The sequence below is a fragment of the Puma concolor genome, chromosome D4, assembly GCF_028749965.1.
Source record: "Puma concolor isolate L17-30 chromosome D4, mPumCon1.1.hap2, whole genome shotgun sequence".
Lineage (NCBI taxonomy): Eukaryota > Metazoa > Chordata > Mammalia > Carnivora > Felidae > Puma > Puma concolor.
The window spans coordinates 6,590,052-6,614,431 of NC_141679.1; the positions used below are offsets into that span (position 1 = coordinate 6,590,052).

At 40.1% G+C, this 24,380-nt stretch overlaps 1 protein-coding gene across 1 annotated transcript; it reads left to right on the forward strand.

Moving 5' to 3' along the window:
• Positions 1–1,125: 1,125 nt before the first annotated feature.
• INSL6 (insulin like 6) lies at positions 1,126–15,598 on the forward strand. Its single transcript, XM_025931692.2, has 2 exons — positions 1,126–1,485; positions 15,193–15,598. Exons 1-2 carry the CDS (start codon positions 1,203–1,205, stop codon positions 15,546–15,548), a joined length of 639 nt encoding a protein of 212 aa, XP_025787477.1. The 5' UTR covers positions 1,126–1,202; the 3' UTR covers positions 15,549–15,598.
• The last annotated feature ends 8,782 nt before the right edge of the window (positions 15,599–24,380 follow it).

The following is a 24,380-nucleotide window of genomic DNA, read 5'->3' on the forward strand; positions in this document are numbered from 1 at the left end:
TCCAGGAAGGTGATGACATTGTGCTAATCAAATCACATAGATCTTAAAAAAAAAAAAAAAAAAAAAAAAAAAAAATCCGAGTCCAGCTAACTGAACAGCGCCCCCTGACGCCAAGGGGAAGCAGGGCAACGCTGGGAGAAAGGAAAAGGGAGAAAGGAGATGAAGACTCAGAGGCGGGCGGCAGAAAGGAGAGGGAGACGGGGAGTCTACACTGACCGCGCGTGCGGGTCTGCGCGGGTCCCGGGCATCCCGGGGCCGCTCACTCCTCCTCCCGCACGGCCCCCGACTGCCCCCTGCTGGCCGGTACTGCATCCTCCCGAGCCACTGCACTTATCCAATCCAACCTTCTCCAAAAGGACCGAGGACCGGTACCCACCGCGCTGCCTGCCCTTCCCCGCCGCCCCGTTCCTACTTTAGCAAAATACTGTTACTCTTAGAAGGCAAACCCCGTAGGGGGTCCCCGTCGCAGGCTTGTTACAATTTGGCAACAGACAATCCTCTGTAATCTCTCGCGACGGCGGCACATTAGCATCCCAGCTGCCCTCCCGGAGGGGCGGGCGGGGTTCTCCTCGGGCCGCTCGGAATCCGAATCGGGCTGGGGGAACTCACACTCGCACATTCCAGCGCGCCCGGGGGCGCCAACACCTCTGACGCCCACCGCGCCAGGCCCTGGGGTACAGGGGGAAGCAAACATGCGCGCACGCAGCTGGGGGGCTTGGGGGCAGACGGTATCAAACAAGCGCACGAACAAACGTGAACGAACTACCGAGGTGCACCCCAACGGGGAGCCGAGAGAACGTGTTTCTGAGGAAGCGACGCCCCGGGACCAACCAGGCAAAAGGGCGGCAAAGGCACTCCGCTAGAAGGAGCAACGCCTTTTCTGATTTTACCAGTTAACCGGCGCCCCACGGCTCACGGATGCGTCTCTCTACAGGGGAGGACAAGAAAAACGAATGAAGGGACTTTAAGAACTAGAGCCCGCCACCTACCTGGCTCTGAGAGCCCACGCAGGGCGGCCGCCTCGCACCTCACGCCTTGCACCTCAGCGTTCTCGCGAGGCCCGCACGCGCTCGGAAGCCGGCCAGGTGCGCGTGCGCGGCGCCGGTGGGCGGGGGCGTGGGCAGGAGCGCAGGTGCCGGAAGGAGCCGGGCGGCCGGGAGGCAGTTACACCGCGCAGCGGACCCGGCTGCTGGGGCCCCGGGATGCCGCGGCTCCTCTGCCTGTGTCTGCTGTGGCTGGGGCTCCCGTTAGTTCGGTTCTCCCGTGAGCTGAGCGACATCAGCAGGGCTAGGAGGCTGTGCGGCAGGCATCTCATGAAGGAAATAATAAAACTCTGTGGCAATGTCAGCTGGCACTTCTTGAAGGAGGAAACCCCCAAGATTCAGCTGTTTCCCCAGGCCAACGAGAAGATTGAGACCTTCATTTCCGACCGGTTGGAAAGCTCCCAAACCACTTTCCCAGCCTGGGCGAGAGGCACAAACCCAGGTAAAAATATAAACCAAAGGCGTGGTTGTTCACCCTTGTACATTTCTTTACCCCAAATCTGCTCTACCAGGCGGTGAGCTTCCTCGGGTAATGGAATTTGTGCCTAGTACCGAGAAAAATAAAAAATTTTATAAGCCAATGTATTGCCAGCAGACAATGAAGCTTTTTTTTTTTTTAATTTAGAGGAAATAAATATACACATATAAATCTATACATTTATGTAAGAATGCTGCTGCTGCTCGGGGCGCCTGGGTGGCTCAGTCGGTTAAGCGTCTGACTTCGGCTCGGGTCATGATCTCGCGGTCCGTGAGTTCGAGCCCCGCGTCGGGCTCTGTGCTGACCGCTCAGATCCTGGAGCCTGTTTCAGATTCTGTGTCTCCCTCTCTCTCTCTGACCCTCCCCCGTTCATGCTCTGTCTCTCTCTGTCTCAAAAATAAATAAACGTTAAAAAAAAATTAAAAAAAAAAAAAAGAATGCTGCTGCTTCTCTAGCTTTCCCTTTCTGGAGTACACTTGTCACCTGGCAAACTCAGCTTTGTCTTTCAAAAACTCTTAGGTTTCATTTTCCCTGTGAGGTCATCGCTGACTCTTTCATAGCTACTCCATTTTCCATCTACCACAATGTCTAACACAGTAGATCTATCTAACCATCATCAGGACCTGCCCCATAATCTGCCCAGCCCTGTGCAGAAGAGAAATACAGGGCGCCTTATTCAAAAGCAAGAAAGGGCCATTGAAGGTACTAAAATAAAAAGCTTCCCCCACCCCTTTTTTTGTATCTCCTCTGCTCACATACACGGTCCATTGTCCCATCAGACTTCACTTAAAAGTTCACATACTTAAGTACACTTCAATTACAAGATAAAATTTTTGAGACGTTCAAGACTGCGACAATAGAGCATTAAGGAAAATGCAAAGTTCTCCTAAGCACTGGGTCTGTGTGACTGCACGAGTCTCACCCCCATAAGGCCAGTCCTGTATACCATACCATATTATAGGGATTATTTCATGCATGTTTTTATCTGAAATGCCTAGCAGAGGGCCTGGCACATAGTATGTGCTTAATATATGCTGAATGTATACTTAATATTTTTACAGTCTTTAGGAAGAATATTCTTGTTTCAGATTCACTGTTCTCCTCCAACTGTAGTTGTACATTTTAGTACCAACATGGTTTGCCATTTTAAAAGAAAATGCACTGCGGGGCGCCTGGGTGGCTCAGTCGGTTCAGCGGCCGACTTCAGTTCAGGTCATGATCTCGCGGTCCGTGAGGGCTGTGGGTTCGAGCCCCGCGTCGGGCTCTGTGCTGACAGCTCAGAGCCTGGAGCCTGTTTCAGATTCTGTGTCTCCCTCTCTCTGACCCTCCCCCGTTCATGCTCTGTCTCTCTCTGTCTCAAAAATAAATAAATGTTAAAAAAAAAAATTTTTTTTTTAAATAAAAGAAAATGCACTTTATGTGTAGGCTGTCGATAGCACAGTGTCATTGAAATTATTGCCTTTAAAGTAATTAATTTGATTTGGACAAATTTTGCTACAGGCAAGATTTCTAAAATTAAGGAACTAAACGGACTATCATGCCAAAAAAACACCTTCCTGTGGATGACTGAAACAAATTAAGTTGCCTCCCACATCATAGGTGCTTGTTAACTTCTTATTTAATAAATGAATGAACAGAACTCATCCCATTCTTCCTATTGCTGCTAAGGGGATGAAAACTTTGAAAGAAATAGCAGAAACTATCAGACTGAATCTTGATCATTTTCTACCACCAAACCTACCTAATGTAAACTCACTTTATTTTGCTCTTATAATGGAAGAAGGGTCTCTCCCCAGCCTTCCACTTGTACTCTAATTCAGTGATTCTCACACTTTAACATGCATATGCTTCACCTGGGGAACAAAAACTGTGAACATACAGGTTCTCATTCAGGAGGGGCTTGGGGGAGGTCCTGACAGTCTACATTTTTGCAAACTCCCAGAGATGCCTGATGCTCCCACTACCTATATTATAGTCAAAATTTTACGTTCAGACATCCAAGCTGGAGTTGGTTATTTATTTATTTAAGTGTTTTTAATGTTTATTTTTGAGAGACACAATTGAGCGGTGGAGGGGCAGAGAGAGAGAGGGAGACACAGAATCCGAAGCAGGCTCCAGGCTCCGAGCTGTCAGCACAGAGCCCGTCGTGGGGCTCGAACCCACAAACCCCGAGATCATGACCTGAGCCGAAGTTGGATGCTCAACTGACTGAGCCACCCAGGTGCCCCAAGGCTATTAAATTTTTTCAGAGTAACTTTAAAACTCAGAGCTGATTAATGACCCCTTTGTTTCAGGTATTATTCACACTTCCCTGGAGGAATAAATGCCAATAATTCAATGAGGAGGGAGCTTCAGTAGAACAAGATTTGTAGGAAATAAAAATGTATCTTCTTTTTAAAAACTTTTTAATGTTTGTTTATTTTTGAGAGAGAGTCATAGTGCAAGTGGGGGTGGGGCAGAGAGCGAGGGAGACACAGAATCCCAAGCAGGCTCCAGGCTCCAAGCTGTGAGCACAGAGCCTGAGGCGGGGCTCCAACCCACGAACTGTGAGATCATGACCTGAGCTGAAGCTGGATGCTCAAATGACTGAGCCATCCAGGCATCCTGGAAATAAAAATGTATCTTACAACGTTTTAGAACTGTCATGTCCATGGAAACATGTTATTGTGGGAACTATGTAAAGGACAGTTTTCTGAAGTGGAAATGTCATGTGGCAATAAAGCTACAGTTGTTTTAAAATGTGTGGGAGAATGAAAAATGGATTTAAGTTATCAATACGAATTTGTGTCATTTTTTTAATTTGCAAATTAGTTAACATACAGTATAGTCCTGGCTTCAGGCGTAGAACCCAATGATTCATCTCTTACATATGACACCCAGTGCTCATTCCAAAAAGTACCCTCCTTAGTGCCTGTCACCCATTTAACCCACCCCCACCCCCACCCCCATCAACCCTCAGTTTGTTCTCTATATTTAAGAGTATCTTATGATTTGCCTCCCTCTCTGTTTTTATCTTATTTTTCCTTCCCTTCCCCTATGTTCATCTCTTTGTCAAATTCCACGAGTGAAAATTATATATCTGTCTTGAATTTGTGCCAAATTTTTAAAAATTATTAATCTATAAGGAAAGATGACAATCTATCCTATTAATTTCCAGTGAATAATTATAAGTTGTAGAGAGGTATCTGTTCCCAATAGAGAATGTATAATTATGCCATTTCTTTTGCATTTGAATGTGACTTGAAAAGTTGATTAACTGTAACTTGTACTAGCAGGACACATTTCTATGTTAGATCAAGGCAGTTACCAACAATTTTAATCTTCTGATGATACATTTGACTCTGACATAGAGAAAGATAGTTTGGTGCACTGATATCAAAAAAACTTTTTGGGGGGCGCTTGGGTAGCTCAGTCAGTTAAGTGTCCAACTTTATAGATTTACTTTTCACATTAGGTTCTTAATTCTTCTGGAGACCACTGTGTCTGTTATGGCTAGGATTACTATCTTAGTTTTTTCAAGAAGTCTTATTTTGCTCTACAAAAGCAGCTAGTTTTCTGAACACTATCTACTATATAATAATTTTTTTCCCATTGACTTCTAGACTCACCTTTATTGTTTATTGTTTGCCCGAGTTTTCCTAGTCTATTTAATTGGTCTTTTTGTTTGACCTCGTACAATTACTATACTGTTTTTAATGATATGACTCTGTAGGATGTCATTTATAGGAGGGCACATCTCCAATGTTGTTGTTTTTTTTCTCTTAAGATTCACTAAGCTAATTCTCCACCTTTATTCTTCCCTATATATTTAAGAGTAAGTGTACTGAATTTTTTTAAAAAATCCATCTTCCAAGGAGTGCCTGGTTGCTCAGTCAGTTAACCATAAGGTCTCAGCTCACGTTATGATCTCACAGTTTGTGAGTTCGAGTCCCACATGGGGTTCTCTGCTGTCAGCTCAGAGCCTGCTTTGGATCCTCTGCCCCACCCCCTAAAAAAATAAATAAGCATTAAAAAAAAATCTGTCTGCCTCAACAAAATATTAGCAAACCATATTCAACAATACTTAAAAGGATCACCCACCACAATCAAATGAGATTTATTCTGGGAATTCAAAGATGATTCGGTATTTGCAAATCATTCAACATGATACATGAATAAAATGAAGGATAAAAATTGTGATCATCTCAACAGATGCAGAAAAATATTTTGACAAAATTCAACATCCGTTTATGATAAAGACTCTCAACAATATGGATTTAGAGGGAACATACCTCAACATAGTAAAGGCCATGTATGAAAAACCCAGAGCTAACTTCAGACTCAATTGCGAAAAACTGAGAGACTTTCCTCTAACATCAGGAATAAGAAATGGATGCCCACTCTCACCACTTTAATTCAAAATAGTACTGGAAGTCCTAGCCACAGAAATCAGACAAGAAAAAGAAATAAGAGCCATCCATATTAGTAAGGAAGAAGATAAACTGTCACTATTTGCAGATGACATGATACCATACATAGAAAACTCTAAAGACACCACCAAAAAAACTATTAGAAGTAATAAATAAATTCAGTAAAGTTGCAGGGTACAAAATTAATGTACAGAATTGGTAGTGTCTCTATGCACTAATAATGAAGTAGCAGAAAGAGAAATTAAGAAAACAACCCCATTTAGTTTTGCACCAAAAGGAATAAAATATCTTGTAATAAACTGAACCAAGGAGGTGAAAGGCCTACGTTCTGAAAATTATAAAAACATTGATGAAAGAAATTGAAGATGACACAAACAAATGGAGAGATATTCCATGCTCATGGATTGGCAGAATTAATATTTTTTAAATGTACATACTACCCAAAGCAATCTATAGATTCAGTGCAATTACTATCAAAATATCAACAGCATTTTTCACAGAACTAGAACAAATAACACTAAAATTTTTATGGAACCACAAAAAAAAAAAAAAAAAAAATAGCCAAAGCAGCCTTGAGAAAGAAGAATAAAGCAGGAGGAATTACAATTCCAGATTTCAAAATATACTACAAAACTATAGTAATCAAAACAGTATGGTTTCAAAACAGAATGGCAGAAAAATAGACACATAGATCAATATAAAAACAAGCTAGAAAGCCCAGAAATAAACCCATACCTATATGGTCAATCTATGAGAAAGGAAGAAAGATATACAATGGGGAAAAGATAGTCTCTTCAGTAAATTGTGCTGGGAAAACTAGACAGCTACCTGCAAAAGAATGAAATTGGACCATACACAAAAATATATTCTAAATGGATTAAAGACCTAAATGTGAGACCTAAAACCTTAAAACTCCTAGAAGAGAACAGGCAGTAATTTCTTTAATATCAGCCAGAGGAACATTTTTCTAGATCTGTCTCCTAAGGCAAGCAAAATATTTTTGCAAAAGCAAAAATAAACTATTGGGACTTCACCAAAATAAAAACTTTTGCACAGCAAAGGAAATCATCAACAAAACAAAATGGCAACCTACTTAATGAGAGAAGATATTTGCAAATGATATATCTGATAAGGGGTTGATAGTCAAAAAATAGAAAGAACTTAGACAACCCAACACCAAAAAAAATAAACAATTTAAAAATGGCCAGAGGACCTGAATAGATATTTTCCCAAAGAAGACATATGGCCAACAGACACATTAGAAGATGCTCAACATCACTAATCATCAGGGAAATGCAAATCAAAACCACAATGAGATGTCATCTCACACCTATCAGAATAGCTAAAATCAGAAAGACAAGAGGGGTGCGTGGGTGGCTCTGTTGGTTGAGTGCCTGACTCTTGATTTTGGCTCAGGTCATGATCTCATGGTTTGTGGGCTCAAGCCTGCATCAGGCCCTATGCTGACAACACAGAGCCTGCTTGGGATTCTCTCTCTCCCTCTCTTCCTCTGCCCCACCCCACTCTCTCTCTCAAAAATAAACTTTAAAAAAACACAAAAAGACAAGAAATAACAGGTGTTGGTAAGGATGTGAAGAAAAAGGAACTCTTCTGCACTGTTGGTGGGAATGTAAATTGGTATAACCACTGTGAAAAACAGTATGGAGTTCCTCAAAATTAAAAATAGAAATACCGTATGATTCAGTAATTTCACTTATGGGTATTTACCCAAAAAAAACAAAAAACACTAGTTCAAAAAGTTATATGTGCCCTTATGTTTATTGTAGCATTATTTACAATAACCAAGAAATGGAAACAACCCAAGTGTCTACTGATAGATGAGTGGACAAAGAAAAAGTGGTATACACACACACACGCACACATACACACACACACACACACACACACACACACGAATATTATGTAACCATAAAAAGGATGAGATCTTGCTATTTGTGACAACCTAGATAGACCTGGAGGGTATTATGCTAAGTGAGATAAGTCAGACTCAGAAAGACAAATACCACATGATTCCAGTGAACATGAATAAACAAAATGAATACACAAATGAATAAATGAATAAACAAATGAATAAACAAAAATAAATGAATAAACAAAAATAGAATCAGACCTATAAATGCAGAGAAGAAACTGATGGTTGCCAGAGGAAAAGGATGTGGAGAGAATGGGCAAAATCAGTAAAAGGGAGTGGGAGATAGAAGCTCCCCGTTTTGGAATGACTAAGTCATGGGAATAAAAGGTACAGCCTAGGAAATACAGTCAATGACATTGTAACAGCATTGTATGGTGCTATATGGTAGCTATACTTGTGGTGAGCATAGTATAATAAAAAAATAAAATTAAAATCCATGTGTAATTTTAATTGAGATGCATAGAATATATAGATTAATTTGAAGAAGATTTATATCTTTTTAAAATAAAGTAAGCATGGGGTGCCTGGGTGGCTCAGTCTGTTGAGCATCTGACTCCAGCTCAGGTCATAACCTCAAGCTCGTGGGCTCAGGCCCCACATCAGGCTCTGTGCTGACAGCCTGGAGCCTGGAGCCTGCTTCGGATTCTGTGTCTCCCTCTTTCTCTGCCCCTCCCCCACTCACGCTCTGTCTCTCTTTCTCTCTTTCAAAAATAAACACACAAAGTTTTTAAAGTAAGTGTGGAATATTTTCATATTCTATCATTAGAATTTTAAAGTTTTCTCAGGAGAGACTTTCCATATTGTATAATCCTTAATACTTTGTTTTGTTGCTATTGTAAATACTTGCTAATTGTATTTTTGTGAGTGCTTTTTGGTTAGAAAAATGCAAAGGATTTTTACAGGTTGATCTTTATTCAGTAATTATGCAGAACTATCTTCATAGTTCTAAGAGTTTGTTTCTATAGATGATTCTATCAATTACAAATGATAGTTTTGTCACTTCCTTTCTAAACCTTACACCAGTCTTTTTTTTTTTTTTTTTCCTTCTAGCATTAGCCAGGTCCTGTAGTGCTGTTAAGTAGTAGTAATAGTGTGATGTCTTGTCATGTTCCCAATTTTAAAGGGGAATGAATTTAAATATCTCCATTAGGTATAATGTTTATAGGTTTATGTTCTATAATCTCCACCAAGATAAAGGAGTTGCTATTTTTTTAATCACTAAAAGTAGAGCTGAACTTTTTTAAGGCCTTTTGGGGGACATCATTTTGCATATTAATATGATTTTTCTTTTACTAATTAATTCATTAAATACTTCTTGGGTACCTGCTAAGTGCCAGGCACTTGGGATATATAAGTGAACAAAGCAAAGATGTCTGGCCTCATGGAGCTTGTGTAGGAAGTGAACATAATAAATGAGTAAATATTCAGAGGTAAAAAGAGCTATAGAAAAATAAAGAGTGAAGGAGGATAATAAGGGAGATCAGGAGTGAGGGCAGCTGGAGGGTGGGTTATAGGATTAAATAGTGTAGTCATGTCAGGGCTCATTGATAAGGTGAGGTTTGAGAAAGGAGGAGGTAAAAGATTCAGGCAAGCAGACAGCTGGGGAAAGGGTGTTTAGGCAGAGGAAAGAGCAGAGTAAATACGTCTCTGCCCCGTTTATGCAGGAAACAGCAAGGCTAGTGTGGCTAGAGCAGAGGGAGAGGTACTGGGCAGGCCTAGGGCAATTGTGTAGACCAATCTTAAGGATTTTGGCTTTACTCTGAGTAAAGGCTTTCAAGCAGAAGAATGACATTAATTGGCATTTTAAAGGGATCACTCTGGCTACTGTGTTGAGGACAGGTTGTAGGGAGGCAGGATTAGAAGCAGAGCCCTGCTTTGCAGGGTGCGGTATTAGAGATAGCTGCTGGATGAGATGGTAGCCGTGGAGGTACTGGAAGTTGTTTCATTCCAGATATACTTGAGCAGATTCTATGTAAACTATGAGAAAAAAGAGAATTCAAGAATGATTCCAATATAATTTGTTAAATGTTTATTTATTTATTTTGATAGAGAGAGAGAGAGAGACAGACACCAGAGGAGGGACAGAGACAGAGGAGACAGGATCCCAAGCAGACTCCATGCTGTCAAACAGAGCCCAACATGGCGTTCGATCCCAAGAACCATGAGATCACGACCTGAGCCAAAAATCAAGAGTAGGACGCTTAACTTACTAAGCCACCCCGCTGCCCCCCAATAATTTTTTTGAAATATGATCCCAGAATTTTTGCTTTGAACACCTGGAAGCATAGGGTTTCTATCAACTGAGATAATAAAGGCCTCACGTGGAACAGGTCTAGAAGACTATCAGTAGTTCAGTTTGGTGCATGTTGACTTTGAGACACTGAAGTGGAGACAGTGAGTAGGAAGGAAGTAGGACATAAGAATCTGGGAGTTGGAAAAAAATCTTACTTGAAGATAGGAATTTAGGAATCATAGGTACATAGATGATTTTTAGAGCCATAAGACTGGATGAGATCACCAAGAGAAGAGGTGTAAATAGAAAAGAGTACCAAGGACTGAGCCCTAGGGGATCAAGATTAAAAAGCTGAAGAGGAAATATTTGCAAAGGAGACAGAAAAGGAACAAATAGGTGGAAAGAAGAGAGAAGGTGGTGTCCTGGAAACCAAGTGAAGAAAGTGAGTCAGATGAGAATTGGCTGTTGAATTTAGCAACAGAGAGATCATTTGTGACCCTCAAAAGAGAAGTTTGGTGCAGCAATGCAGGAAAAGCCTGATTAGAGAGGGTTTAAGGCAGAATGAGAGAAAAGGAATGAACAAATAATAGAACACTATGAAGGAGTTTTGCCATGGTAACTGGCAAGGTAAGCAAGGCCAGGAGATATGGTTTTGGCTTTTTTAAGTGGGAGAAATAACATTTTGTGTGCTTATAGGCATATTCAATAGGCATGAAGCGTTGATGATGAAGGATGTAGAACAGCATTGCTGGAGTGGTGAGAGGAGATGAGATCCAGTCCATAAATGGAGGAACTGGCTTTAGAGTGCATAGCTCACCTGTGTAAACCAGTAGGAAGGCAGAATGTATGGGTACAGGCTGTAAAGGTGAGTAAAAAAAAATGGTGAAGGAACCAAATGCAAGTCTCTTATGATTGCTTTCCTTTTCTTTTAAGTAGAAAGCAAACCCAACTGAGAGTGAGTAGGGGGCTTAGTAATTTGGTAAATTGCATTGCTATATTTTTAGGGTATTGACCTATCTTTGAATTTCTGGAATAAACACTTTCTTAATATGTTTGTAAAATATGTGTATGGATTCAGTTAACTAATATCTCATTTAGGACTTCCACATAAACATTTATAAGTAAATAGGCTCATGTGTTGTTGTTTTTTAAATCGTGTTGCTCTTATCCAGTTTTGGAATAAAGCATACACTAGGTTCACAAAAGATGCTGGCCAGGTTTTGCCTTTTTCCTCTTTTCCTGGAACAACCTGTATATGATTAGAATTTACTGTTCCTGGGGCGCCTGGGTGGCGCAGTCGGTTAAGCGTCCGACTTCAGCCAGGTCACGATCTCGCGGTCCGTGAGTTCGAGCCCCGCGTCGGGCTCTGGGCTGATGGCTCAGAGCCTGGGGCCTGTTTCCAATTCTGTGTCTCCCTCTCTCTCTGCCCCTCCCCCGTTCATTCTCTGTCTCTCTCTGTCCCAAAAATAAATAAACGTTGGAAAAAAAAAATTAAAAAAAAAAAAAAAAAAGAATTTACTGTTCCTGAAAAGCAGGTAGAACCTACTTCTAAAACCACCCATGTCTGTCTTTCTAAGTTTTCTGTGCCAGTTAAGGCATCTCATATTTTTCTCGTGATTCATCCATTTCATCTTGATTTTTAAATGTATAAGCATTCCTCATATTCACTTATTTAAAAAACACAACTATTGTTCTTTTTTGTTGTCCGTTTCAACTCTTTTTTCTTGATTAGTCTGGCTAGAGTTGTATCTATTAATCCTTTTAAAGAACCCGTTTTGGGTTTCTAAACACAGTGTTTGGGTTTTGTATTTCACTGATTTCTTACCTTTTCACTATTTGGGCCCCCTCTGTTACTCTTTTTTCAAATCCATTTATCTGAATGCTCATGTTAACCTTTCTTGCTTTCTGGTGAGTACAGCTTGTTTCTCCTTAAATTCCCTCCCCAATTTGACATGTAGTTCATTGACTAGTCTTTAGCTGCCTTTACTCGTGAAAGAGTTTCCTTCTTCTTGTTTTTTCTTCACTCTTTGAGTGACAGAACCTGGCACATCCCAACAGGAAGCTCTTCCTTCAATGTGCCTAGACAACCTAATTTACTTTCTCCCTTCTGTGTACTCTGTTAATTATGACCCATTTTAATCAATCACGTATTTATCTGTCTTAGATGACTTACTATTCAGTATCTTTAATATCTATCCTAAAGTTTAAATGTTCCACAATTCAGCTTCAGCATTTTATTTAAAAAAAAAAAATTTTTTTTCAACGTTTATTTATTTTTTTGGGACAGAGAGAGATAGAGCATGAATGGGGGAGGGGCAGAGAGAGAGGGAGACACAGAACCGGAAACAGGCTCCAGGCTCTGAGCCATCAGCCCAGAGCCTGATGCGGGGCTCGAACTCACGGACCGTGAGATCGTGACCTGGCTGAAGTCGGACGCTTAACCGACTGTGCCACCCAGGCGCCCCTCAGCTTCAGCATTTTAAATACAAAGTTAGTGGGGCACCTGCGTGGCTTAGTTGGTAGAGCATGCAACTGGTAATCTCAGGGTAGTGAGTTCAAGCCCCATGTTGGGTGTGGAGCCTATTTTAAAAATAAATACATGCATATATACATATATAAAGTTAGTAAAAGGTGTTCTAATAGGACTCTAACTGTAACTTATCTAAATAACCTTAAGAAAAAATGATAGGGGATATAGTTATTATAGAAACAAGAGGTAGGAAAGGACTTGGAAAGGCTCTGGAAAGCCTAAGGAATTGCATCAACTTTAAAAACCACTTTCTCTCTTTTTCTCTGAATCTTTTCTCCTCTAGTATTTATGTTCCTTTTTGGCTTTAGCTTGTCATGACAAGCTTCACAGTCCCCTTTCAGTTTGGGTTCTCACTAATCTTTTTCTCATTACTTCTTAGTTGTAAGTTCACAGAGAGGAAATTGATTGGGCCAGCTCATGTTTTCACATGGCATGGATTGTTGGCCACCATAGTTGATTGGTTTCTTTGGGGTCAGGTACTAACAATCTCCAGTCTGTTCAACTGTGGCTATAGGGTAGAGTCATGAGGTTCAGAACATGATCGTCTAAGGGCTGGCTCCACAGCCGTGATTATAGGCAAATATATCCTTCTAGAAGGGATAGTAGATAGGCAAGGGCAATGATGGAAATCCAACAAGCCTCCAAATAATTACCTTCTGGATTGATTGTGATTTTTTCCAATAATACTAAGTTAAGAGCAGTATAATAGCAATCAGTTCATTGAGCATATCACCACTTCATTTCCTTGTATTTCAACAAAGACCAAAATGGCTTCCACTAGCCCCTTAGTTATAAGATGTGCATAAAAAGACAAGTACAGCAATCCCACTTTATCTGCAGGGGATATACTCCAAGACCCCCAGTGGCTATCGGAACCAAGGATAGTACCAAACTCTACATATGCTGTTTTTTCCTATACATACATACCTACAATAAAGTTTAATTTATAAATAAGGCACAGTAAGAACTTAATAATAAAATATAACATAAAACAATATACTGTAATAAAAGTTATGTGAATGTGGTCTCTCTCAAAATATGTTATCTGTCCTTACCCTTCTTGTGATGATGTGAGATGATAAAATGCCTGTGTGCTGAGATGAAGCGAGGTAAATGATGTAGGCATTGTGATGTAGCATCAGGCTACTACTGACCTTTTGATGCTCTGTCAGAAGGAGGGTCATCTGCTTCCAGACCACAGTTGACTACAGGTAACTGAAACCAGGGAAAGAGAAATTGCTGATAAGAGGAGATTACTGTAACCCAAGTTAAAAATGGGCGAAGAGTTTAAATAGACATTTCTACAAAAAGGATATACAATAAGCACATGACAAGATGCTCAACATCATTAGTCATTAGGTAAATGCAAATCAAAGCAACAGCAGGCACCACCTCACATCTCACTAGGATGACTATAATCAAAAATGGAAAATGCCAAATGTTGATGAGGGTGTGGAACAACTGGAACCCTAGTATATCAATGGTAGCTCTGTAAAATAGTGTAGATACTGTGAAAACAGTTCGGTGGTTTCTCAGAAAGTTAAACAAATTTACTGTATGATCGAGCAGTTGTACTACTAGGTATACACCCAAGAGAATTACAGACATACATTGAAACAAAATCTTATATGTGAATATTCATAGCAGCAGTATTCATAATAGCCAAAAGGTGGAAACAACCCAAATGTCCATCAACTGATAAATGGATCAACAAAATGTGGTATATCCATACAATGGAAAACTATTCAGTCATAAAAGAAAGAGAATGCTGATACATGCTGCAACATGGATAAACCTTGAAAACATTTTGCTCAGTGAAAGAAATCAGACATAAATGGCCACATGTGGTATGATTTCATTTCCAAAATAGGCAAATCCTTAGAAACGAAGAGTAGCTTAGTGATTGCCAGGGGCTGGAGGAAGAAGGAAATGGTGACTGCTAATGGGTATGGGGCTTCTTTTTAGAGTGATACAAATGTTCTGGAATTAGACAGTGGCGATGGTTGCATAACCTTGTGAATACACTAAAAAACACTGAATTGGGGGCGCCTGGGTGGCGCAGTCGGTTAAGCGTCCGACTTCAGCCAGGTCGCGATCTCGCAGTCCGTGAGTTCGAGCCCCGCATCGGGCTCTGGGCTGATGGCTCAGAGCCTGGAGCCTGTTTCCGATTCTGTGTCTCCCTCTCTCTCTGCCCCTCGCCCGTTCATGCTCTGTCTCTCTCTGTCCCAAAAATAAATAAACGTTGAAAAAAAAAATATTTAAAAAAAAAAACACTGAATTGTATGCTTCAAAATACTGAATTCATATGTGACTTTACATGCGACTGATATCTCAATAAAAAATGTTTTTGCATAAAAAACGTGTAAAGGTTTCTAAGCTTTTTTGTAGGAAAATACTACCTACAGCTGTTTTAGTTGAAATACATATATTGCTTTCGAAAACCATTTTATTATTTAAAATGTGATTCTTTTTAATAATTAGCAGACTTTAGTATTCTAGTATTATTAATTTTTTCAGCTAAAGGATGATTTTAACAAGGTAGGATTTTCTTCTTGTCTCTCAACAGTTTCTACTTCTGCCTCTGAGGAAGAAGCCATAAACAGTTTGGAGATGTCACTGCCTGAGTACAGATATAAAAGGGCCAACTTGCCACCAGAGAAGACAAGAAAATTGTCCTCATCACAAGATATCAATCAATATATTCATGAGATCTTAGAATTTCGGAAGATAAACAGAAACAAAATTAAAACCTTAAGCAGTGTGTTTTGGGGGAACCATCCCCAAAGAAAGCGCAGGGGATACTCAGAAAAGTGTTGTCTTAAAGGATGCACCAAAGAAGAACTCAGCATTGCATGCTTTCCATATATTGATTATAAAAACTTACAGAAACATGCACCATCAGTTGTGACTGAAATATACTAACCATCATAGGAATGATACTCACTTAATAAAAGCTTAATATATTTACTTTATTTTTGGTCATTGTCCTTGTAGGTTCTTTGCTGTGAATACCATCTGAATGTACTTGCAGGCACTTAATACTTTCTGTGTTAATAGGAATCTTGGTATTTTCTTTGGTAACCCCTATTTTTCATATATTTTTATATTTGAAGAAGATCTTACTGGCGGTGGCATGATCCATGTAGACACCTTAAGAATTATCTGTTCATGCTTGTCATTGTGCTTGAAACTCTCTCAGGCTGCATTTAAATGGCTTATGGAATGTTCCGCATTCCATCTGTATGACATACAGACTGACGCCCATGACCATTAGGCTCACTCCAGTATGCCAGGACATCTGTCCGACCACGTTAAAAATAACTAACCAACTACCACTCCTAGTAGGAGCTCTTATACTGCAATAGTAGGTACACTTTTAATTCCTTGAGTTTTATTATAGTAATTGGTCAGAAAGTTTCTATTGAGGACTTAAAGAGAGTTCAGTGAATGTCTCGAGATTACACAAATCTCTCCAGGATACTATGTCTTTGCTGTGAAGGTACTGATATAATGTGATACTCCCTTTTGGCTTGGTCAGAATAGAGTGCTGACCTAGTTGGCAGTGTTAGCATCCCCTGGGAACCTGTTAGAAATGCAGGTCTCAAGTCCCACCCCAAAACTACTGAATCAGAAACTCTGGGTGTGGGGCACAGCAACCTGCATTGTTACAGGCCCTCCAGCTCATTCTGATGTCGGTTAAAGGTCAAGAACCACTGGTAAAAGTCCTATAGAGTATTGTTGAAATCCTATATTTATGTGCTTGCATATCTCAACTCAATATGATGTTATAACACGAAGTTTTTGGTGTATTTTTTCCACTCTTTGTCCACATGTGAAATATTTTTAATGGTACAAATCAGAGAAAAACTTAATCCATAGAATCCAAATTGGAATTCTTAACTTTCCACCGTTAATTAGGAAGTAAGCATCATTTGAAATATTTCTCAGTTTCTCAAATATGTACTGTAATGTTCTTTACAATTAAATTTTTTATTCCTATTTGGTGCTGTTATTTCTTAGGACAAAGGTTCTTTTTCACGCGTATTTATATCATATACACTTATAATGCATTAATAAATATGTCTGAACTTTTTGAACAGTTCCTGGGTAGTCTACATTCAGTTACCTTTCTAAATATGGGGAGCCACCTGTTTAGATACAAAATGACAGATCACATCATGGTTTAGTGGTGGATTAAGTCTTCTGAGCATTAGATGAAAATGCAACAGCAAGAATTGCCTATGCTCAGACCAAAACGCAGCGATGCACTTGAGTCCAGTTTGAATTATAGGTCTGTCCTTATAGTGTAAGAACAAAAATACAGGAGACAGAGGAGTTGAGATGGCAGAGAATAGGGAACCAGGATTTCCCTCAGCCCTCAAACACAGCTATGTTGAGGTCAGATCACTTGGAACATCCAGGAAATCAATCTGTGGAGTGACAGATCTCCACAGGTGGAGGGAGACAGCTTGGCCGGGACAGAGGTGTGAGTATATGAATTAGAGCTAAAACGGTGTAGGCACAAAGGGAAGGGAACCCCTTCTGTGGAGACACAAAAGAGACAGGCCGTGGAAGTGTGGTATTGTGCTAGTACAAGAGAAAAACCTCTCTGGACCAGGGACTGGGGAGCGGGGAATACGGAGAGTGCCAGTTTCTATTTTGCAAATAGCTTCAGGAGCTGAAGATTGGAGTTTTCAGCCCACCTTGTGAGCACATTTCTGGTGGGGAGGGAGCTGGCCCGGGGTGCAGTAACGATCTCAGGGGCACACTGGGAGAGAACAGTTTCCTTTCTTGAGTACTGTGGGAACAGGGTTTATTGCCTCCCCAAGGATAAAAGACCCTGCAGGCACCAGCCAAAGGCCTTCTTTTTTTTTTTTTTAATTTTTTAAACATTTATTCATTTTTGAAAGACAGAGCATGAGCGGGGGAGGGGCAGAGAGAGAGGTAGACACAGAACCGGAAGCAGGTTCCCAGGGTCCAAACTGTCAGCACGGAGCCTAACACGGGGCTCAAACTCACAAACTGTGAGATCATGACCTGAGTCGAAGTCGGCCCGCTTAACCGATTAAGCCACCCAGGCGCCCCTTTAGGCCTTTGATCAGCAAGGCTGAGTGGTGCTATGGCAGAACAGAATCTGCCAGGTGCAGGGCCCTTTGAGACATAGGGTTTTGAATTCCAGCCCAGCGCCTAGGACAGGTGGGGGACCACAGAGCAGGGCAAGCTGACTGCCACTATTCGGGGAGGGCTGCCTGAACAACATGGTTCAAGATAACAGGTCTGGGGAGGAGAGACTGGGGTGTCACCATAGCCATTGTTCTCCCCATCACCAACAGGTGGGGCTTCAGCGAACGATACAGCGGCCCCCAGTGGAGGTGGGACCTTTAACACTAAACCCTGCCCCTCCGTGCCTGGCAACTGCTTATCTACTAGAGCGAGACTGACAATGAGTGAACAGACAGCCTCTCCTCCAGACCAGCACAGCCACGGTCCCAGGCACCAACAGACAACTAACCTGTGGTTTTGTATGTTAGTCGGCTTGCCTTTTTTTTTTTTTTTTTCTTCTCTTTTTCTTTCTACCTTCTTATTTCCTTTGGAATAAGGTTCATAGTTTCTGACTTGATTTTTGGTTAATTCCTATACACACACACACACACACACACACACACACACACATATTGTATATATATATATATATATATTTCTCTGTTTTGTTTGTTTAATCAAGCATTTTTACCCTATTCTTTTTGCACCTTTTCTATATCTCCTTTATTTTCCTTTCTCTCTCTCTGGATTAAGCCTTATAGTTTCTTTGATGCTCTGCTTGGTCTTTTTTTTCCCACCCCTTTCATTTTTCTCTTTGTATGGTATCAGGTTCCCCCCTCCCCCCCCCCCCACACACACTTTCCTTTTTTCCAGGGTTACTAAAACAAACAAATCAAAGCACACCTGGTGGAAGGTCCAAACAATCCACCACAATGAGCAAGCAGGAACTTTGCAAAGACTGACCAGTGGATCGAGTAGCCAAATACCCAACAACAGATACCTGCAAACTGAAAGTGAGGGGATGCAGAACCATCTATCACGCTACTAGATGTCAAAAGAAAGCCAGAGTAGCCATACTTATATCAGACAAACTAGACTGATACAAACTTAAAACAAAGACTGTAACAAGAGATGAAGAAGGGCAATACATCATAATTAATGATATCAAGAAGAGCTAACAATTATGTTTATGCCCCCAACATGAAAGAATCCAAATATATAAATCAATTAATCACAAACATAAACAAATGTAGAGATAATAATACCAATATTGTAGAGGACTTAAATACCCCACTTATAGCAATGGACAGATCATCTAAGAAGAAAACCAATAAGGAAACAATGGCTCAGAATGACACATTGGACCAGATGGACTTAACATCCAAACTTCAGAACTTTTCACCCTAATGCAGCAGAATACACATTCTTCTCAAGTGTACATGCAACGTTCTCCATTTGTGGGTCACAAAACAGTCCTCAACAAGTATAAAAGGATTGAGATCATACCATGCATATTTTCAGATCACAACACTATGAAACTTGAAATCAACCACAGGAAAAATCTGGAAAGCCCCAAATACAGGGAGGTTAAAGAACATCCTACTAAAGAATGAATGGCTTAACCAGGAAATCAAAGAAGAAATTTAAAAATACATGGACGCAAATTAAAATGAAAACATGACAGCCCAAACCCTTTGGGATGCAGCAAAGGCAGTCCTAAGAGGAAAATGCATTGCATTTCAGACCTATCTCAAAAAGCAAGAAAGGTCCCAAACATACAACCTAACATCACACCTAAAGGAGTTAGAAGCTCCGAAAGGAGCAAAAAAAGCCCAAAGCCAGCAGAAGAAGGGAAATAATAAAGATTAGAGCAGAAATAAACAATATAGAATTTAAAAAAAAACAGTGGAACAGATCAATGAATCTAAGGGCTGGTTTTTTGAAAGATTGTACAAAATTGATAAACTCCTAGCCAGACTTCTCAAAAAGAAAAGAGGACCCAGATAGATAAAATAATGAATGAAAGAGGAGAGATCATAATCAACACCACAGAAATACAAACAATTATTAGAGAATACTATGAAAAATTATATGCCAACAAACTGGGCAATCTAGAAGAAATGGACGAATTCCTAGACACTCACACACTACCAAAACTCAAACGGGAGGAAACAGACAATTTGAACAGACCCATAACTGCAAAGAAATGGAATTGGTTATCAAAAATCTTCCAACAAATAAGAGTCCTGGACCAGATAGCTTCCCAGGGGAATTCTACCAGGTATTTAAAACAGAGTTAATACCTATTCTTCTCAAGCTATTCCAAAAAATAGAAATGAAAGGAAAGCTTCCAGACTCATTCAATGAAGCCAGCATTACCTTGATTCCAAAACCAGATAAAGACCCCATTAAAAAGGAGAATTATAGTCCAAGATCCCTGATGAACATGGATGCAGAAATTCTCAACAAGATACTAGCAACTCAAATTCAACAGTATATTAAGAGAATTATTCACCATGATCAAGTGGGATTCATTCCTAGGTTGCAGGTCTGGTTCAAATCAATCAGTGTGATACATCACATATGTGATACATCACAAATATTCTCAAATCAATCAGTGTGATACATCACATAGAAGAAAGGATAAGAACCATATGATCCTGTCATTAGATGCAGAAAAAACATTTGACAAAATACAGCATCCTTTCTTAATAAAAACGCTCAAGAAAGCTGGGATAGAAGGAACATACTTTAACATAATAAAAATCATATATGAAAGTTCCACAGCTAATCTCATCCTCCATGGGAAAAAAAATAACAGCTTTCCCCCTGAGATTAGGAACATGACAGGGATGTCCCCTCTCACCACTGTTATTCAACATAGTGTTGGAAGTCCTAGCCTCAGCAATCCAACAAAACAAAATAAAAGGGATAATCCTGTGAAGAAATGGGCAGAAGACATGAATAGACACTTTTCCAAAGAAGAACATCCAGATGGCTAACAGACACATGAAAAGATGCTCATCATCAGGGAAATACAAATCAAAACCACATTGAGACACCACTTCACATCAAATCAGAGTGGCTAAAATTAACTCAGGAAACAACAGATGTTGGCGAGGATGTGGAGAAACAGGATCCCTCTTGTGCTGTTGGTGGGAATGCAAACTGGTGCAGCCACTCTGGAAAATAGTGTGGCACTTCCTCTAAAATTATAAAAATAGAATTACTCTAAGACCCAGCAATTGCACCACTATGAATTTACCCAAAAGAAACAGGAGTGCTGATTTGAAGGGGCACATGCACCCAATGTTTATAGCAGCACTATCAACAATAGCCAAATTATGGAAAGAACCCAAATGCCCATCAACTGATGAATGGATATATACGTATACTAGAATACTACTTGGTGATGAAAAAGAATGAAATCTTGCCATTTGCAACAACGTGGATGGAACTGGAGGGTATTAAAAGTAATACTTTTAATAGTATTATTAACTAGCAAAGTAGCAAAGTAAATCAGTAAGGGAAAGACAAATATCACGTATTTACTCATATGTGGAATTTGAGAAACTTAACAGATGACCTTAGGGGAAATGAAGGAAAAATAAGATAAAAAGAGAGGGGGAAAACCATAAGAGACTCTCAAATACAGAGAACAAAGTGAGGGTTGCTAGAGGGTGTTGGGGCAGGGGGTGGGTGATGGGCATTGAGGAGAGCACTTGTTGGGATGAGCACTGGGTGTTGCATATAAGTGATGAATCATTGGAATCTACTCCTGAAGCTAGATTCAAGCTAGTTAGAAGTTAGCTACCTTGAGAACAATAAAAAGAATAAAAGTACAGTTTATTAGCATACTGATATACACACATGAAAAGTCTGAATTAGAAAAGTATGAGATTAATAACCAAGTGTGTTATTTGCATAGCTGTATATGTCCCTACTCACTTTAATATTTTGTATGTTAGGATGATTTAAATTTGTTCTTTGGTTTAATGTCTACCTTGTAATATTTATAATTGTGCTAGCAATGATTTTGTGCATTTGGAAGCAATACTCACATTTTTCTTACAGACTCCTTAGAACAATCCTGAAGCAGGAAAAAATGAATGGAAGCTGTGATACTTTGAGAGTAAGCAACTTTTTGAGGCTCCTTTATGTTATTTCCTAGTTAGTAGAGCTGGGTCAAGATTTTGATCCCAGCATCTTGTTCAATAACCCTCGGGTCAATAAAATCATGAGCTGAAATCATTCACACATATTTGTTTGGTGTTCATTGATTTGGTCTCTTCTTTGATTTCTGCTTTGATTTGTTGGCTAGTAGTTGTTGGCTCTCAGCCCTAAATCTCCTGTATTTTTCTGTGATGTTGCTACTCGGATCCTGTACACCACATTTTGCCTTTACTAGCTGGCTTCCTGTTAGATTCTGCCAGTGGGGCACTAGAGGGAACCCTTTCCCCTCTTGCTCCCTATTTCTTTCAAAATCACCCAGCAGCATTTCTACCCATTAGCAGTGACAGCTTTTTTCATTTTATCCTCAACTCCCACAACCAGCATCATCTCCTTCCCTGAGAGATACCAATGCCAGCTGACTGCCACCCCTTCCTCAAAAATGTGAGCCCCATCTCTGTGGGGGCCCTTCCCCAAGCCCCTGTAGTACCAGCACCAGCTGGGCAGACAATACATTCTCCTCAGAGATCTGGGTCCCCACTCCATGGGTGCCCTTCCTCTAAGCTTCCATGTTCTGATAACCTTAAAGTCTTTCCTTTGTGTAGGCATGGTAGCTGCCTCCTAAAGTTTGTTTTATGTGTTGTTTTGTTTTCTAATCTCTGTGTTACTTTGCTATTTGACTTCTTTTTTGGTCCTCTAATACAAATCTAACTCTTTGTGTTAAATTTACTGTTCAAATACCTGATGTGATTCATGTTTTCTTGGGTGGGCTTCAATGATAAAGCCCCTGACATTGGTTTAGAAAGTGGTTTTGAATTGTTTTAAGGCAAGGATGGTAGTAAACGGATTTCATCTCAAATGGAAATTAGAATGCTTAGTAGTGGCTTGCCCATTTGCAAGTCAATCCTGGCCCAGATTACCATTACCAGTATGGATGCCTTTCCTTTTGTAGAATATAAATGGAGTCATACAGTACATACTCATGCTGGGCTAATTTCACTCAGCATAAGGTTTCTCAGATACATCTGTGTTGTTGCACGAATCAGTAATTTGTTCAATTTTGGTGTAGCATTCCATTACATTAGGAATAAAGCTGCTATGAAATTCATGTACAAGTTTTACTGTGAACGTGTTTTTATTTCTCTTGGGTAAATCTGTGGGAGTGGCAATGCTGTGGCATATGATAAATGTATATTCAACTTCATAAGAAATTGTCAAGTGATTTTCCAAAGTGAGCTCCAGTTGTCCCACCTTTTCACCAACACTTAGTATTATCAGTCTTTCAAATTTTTACGTTTATATCTTTTACAAACCTGAGTTTTGAATATATTTAGCCATAAAGTGCAAAAGACTGGATCCTGACTTACATATGTCTTGACATAGTCTTTTCAATTTTAGCTACTGTAGTGAGGATGTTGTACTATCTTACTGTGGTTTTAATTTGCATTTCTTCATGAGTAATGGTGTTGAGCCTCCTTTCATATGCTTATTGGCCATTCACACATCTCCTTTTATAAGGTGTTTGTACAAATATTTTGTGTCGTTTTAGTTTTTTTTTTATGAATGAATTGTAAGAGGTCTTCATAAATTTTGTTTGCTTTGTTTCAGGAGTAGAATTTAGTGATTCATCCCTTACATAGAATACCCAGGGCTCATGCCAACAAGTGCCCTCCCTAATGCCCATCACCCCACTCAACACCCCTCCAGCAACCCTCAGTCTGTTCTCTGTATTTAAGAGTCTCTTAATGGTTTGCCTCCCCATCTTATTTTTCCTTCCTTTCTCCTATGTTCATCCGTTTTGTTTCTTAAATTCCATGAGTGAAATCATACATTTATCTTTCTCTGACTTATTTCACTTAGCATAATACATTCTAGTCCCATCCATTTGTTGCAAATGTCAAGATTTCATTCTTTTTGATCACCAAGTAATATTCCATTGTGTGTGTATGTGTGTGTGTACACACACACCATATCTTCTTTATCTGCTCATCAGTTGATGGACATTTGGGCTCTTACCATAACTTGGCTATTGTTGATAGTGCTGCTATATAAACATTGGGGTGCATGTGCCCCTTTGAATTAGCATTTTTGTATCCTTTGGACAAACTCCTAGTAGTGCAATTGCTGGGTCTATTTTTAATATACTATTTTCCATACTGTTTTTCAGAGTGGCTGCACCAGCTTGCATTCCCACCAGCAGTGCAAAAGGGTTCCCCTTTCTATGCATTCTCACCAACATCTGTTGTTTCCTGAGTTGTTAATTTTAGCCATTTTGACAGGTGTGGGGTGGTATCTCATTGTGGTTTTGATTTGTATTTCCCTGATGATGAGTGATGTTGCACATCTTTCCATGTGCCCGTCAGCCTCAGGAGGTCTTTGGGAAAGTGTCTGTTCACATCTTTTGCCCATTTTTTCACTGGATTATGTGTGGTTTTTTGGGTGTTGAGTTAGATAAGTTCTTTATAGATTTTGGATACTAACTCTTTTTCTGATACTTTATTTGCAAATAACTTCTCCCATTCTGTAGGTTGCGTTTTAGTT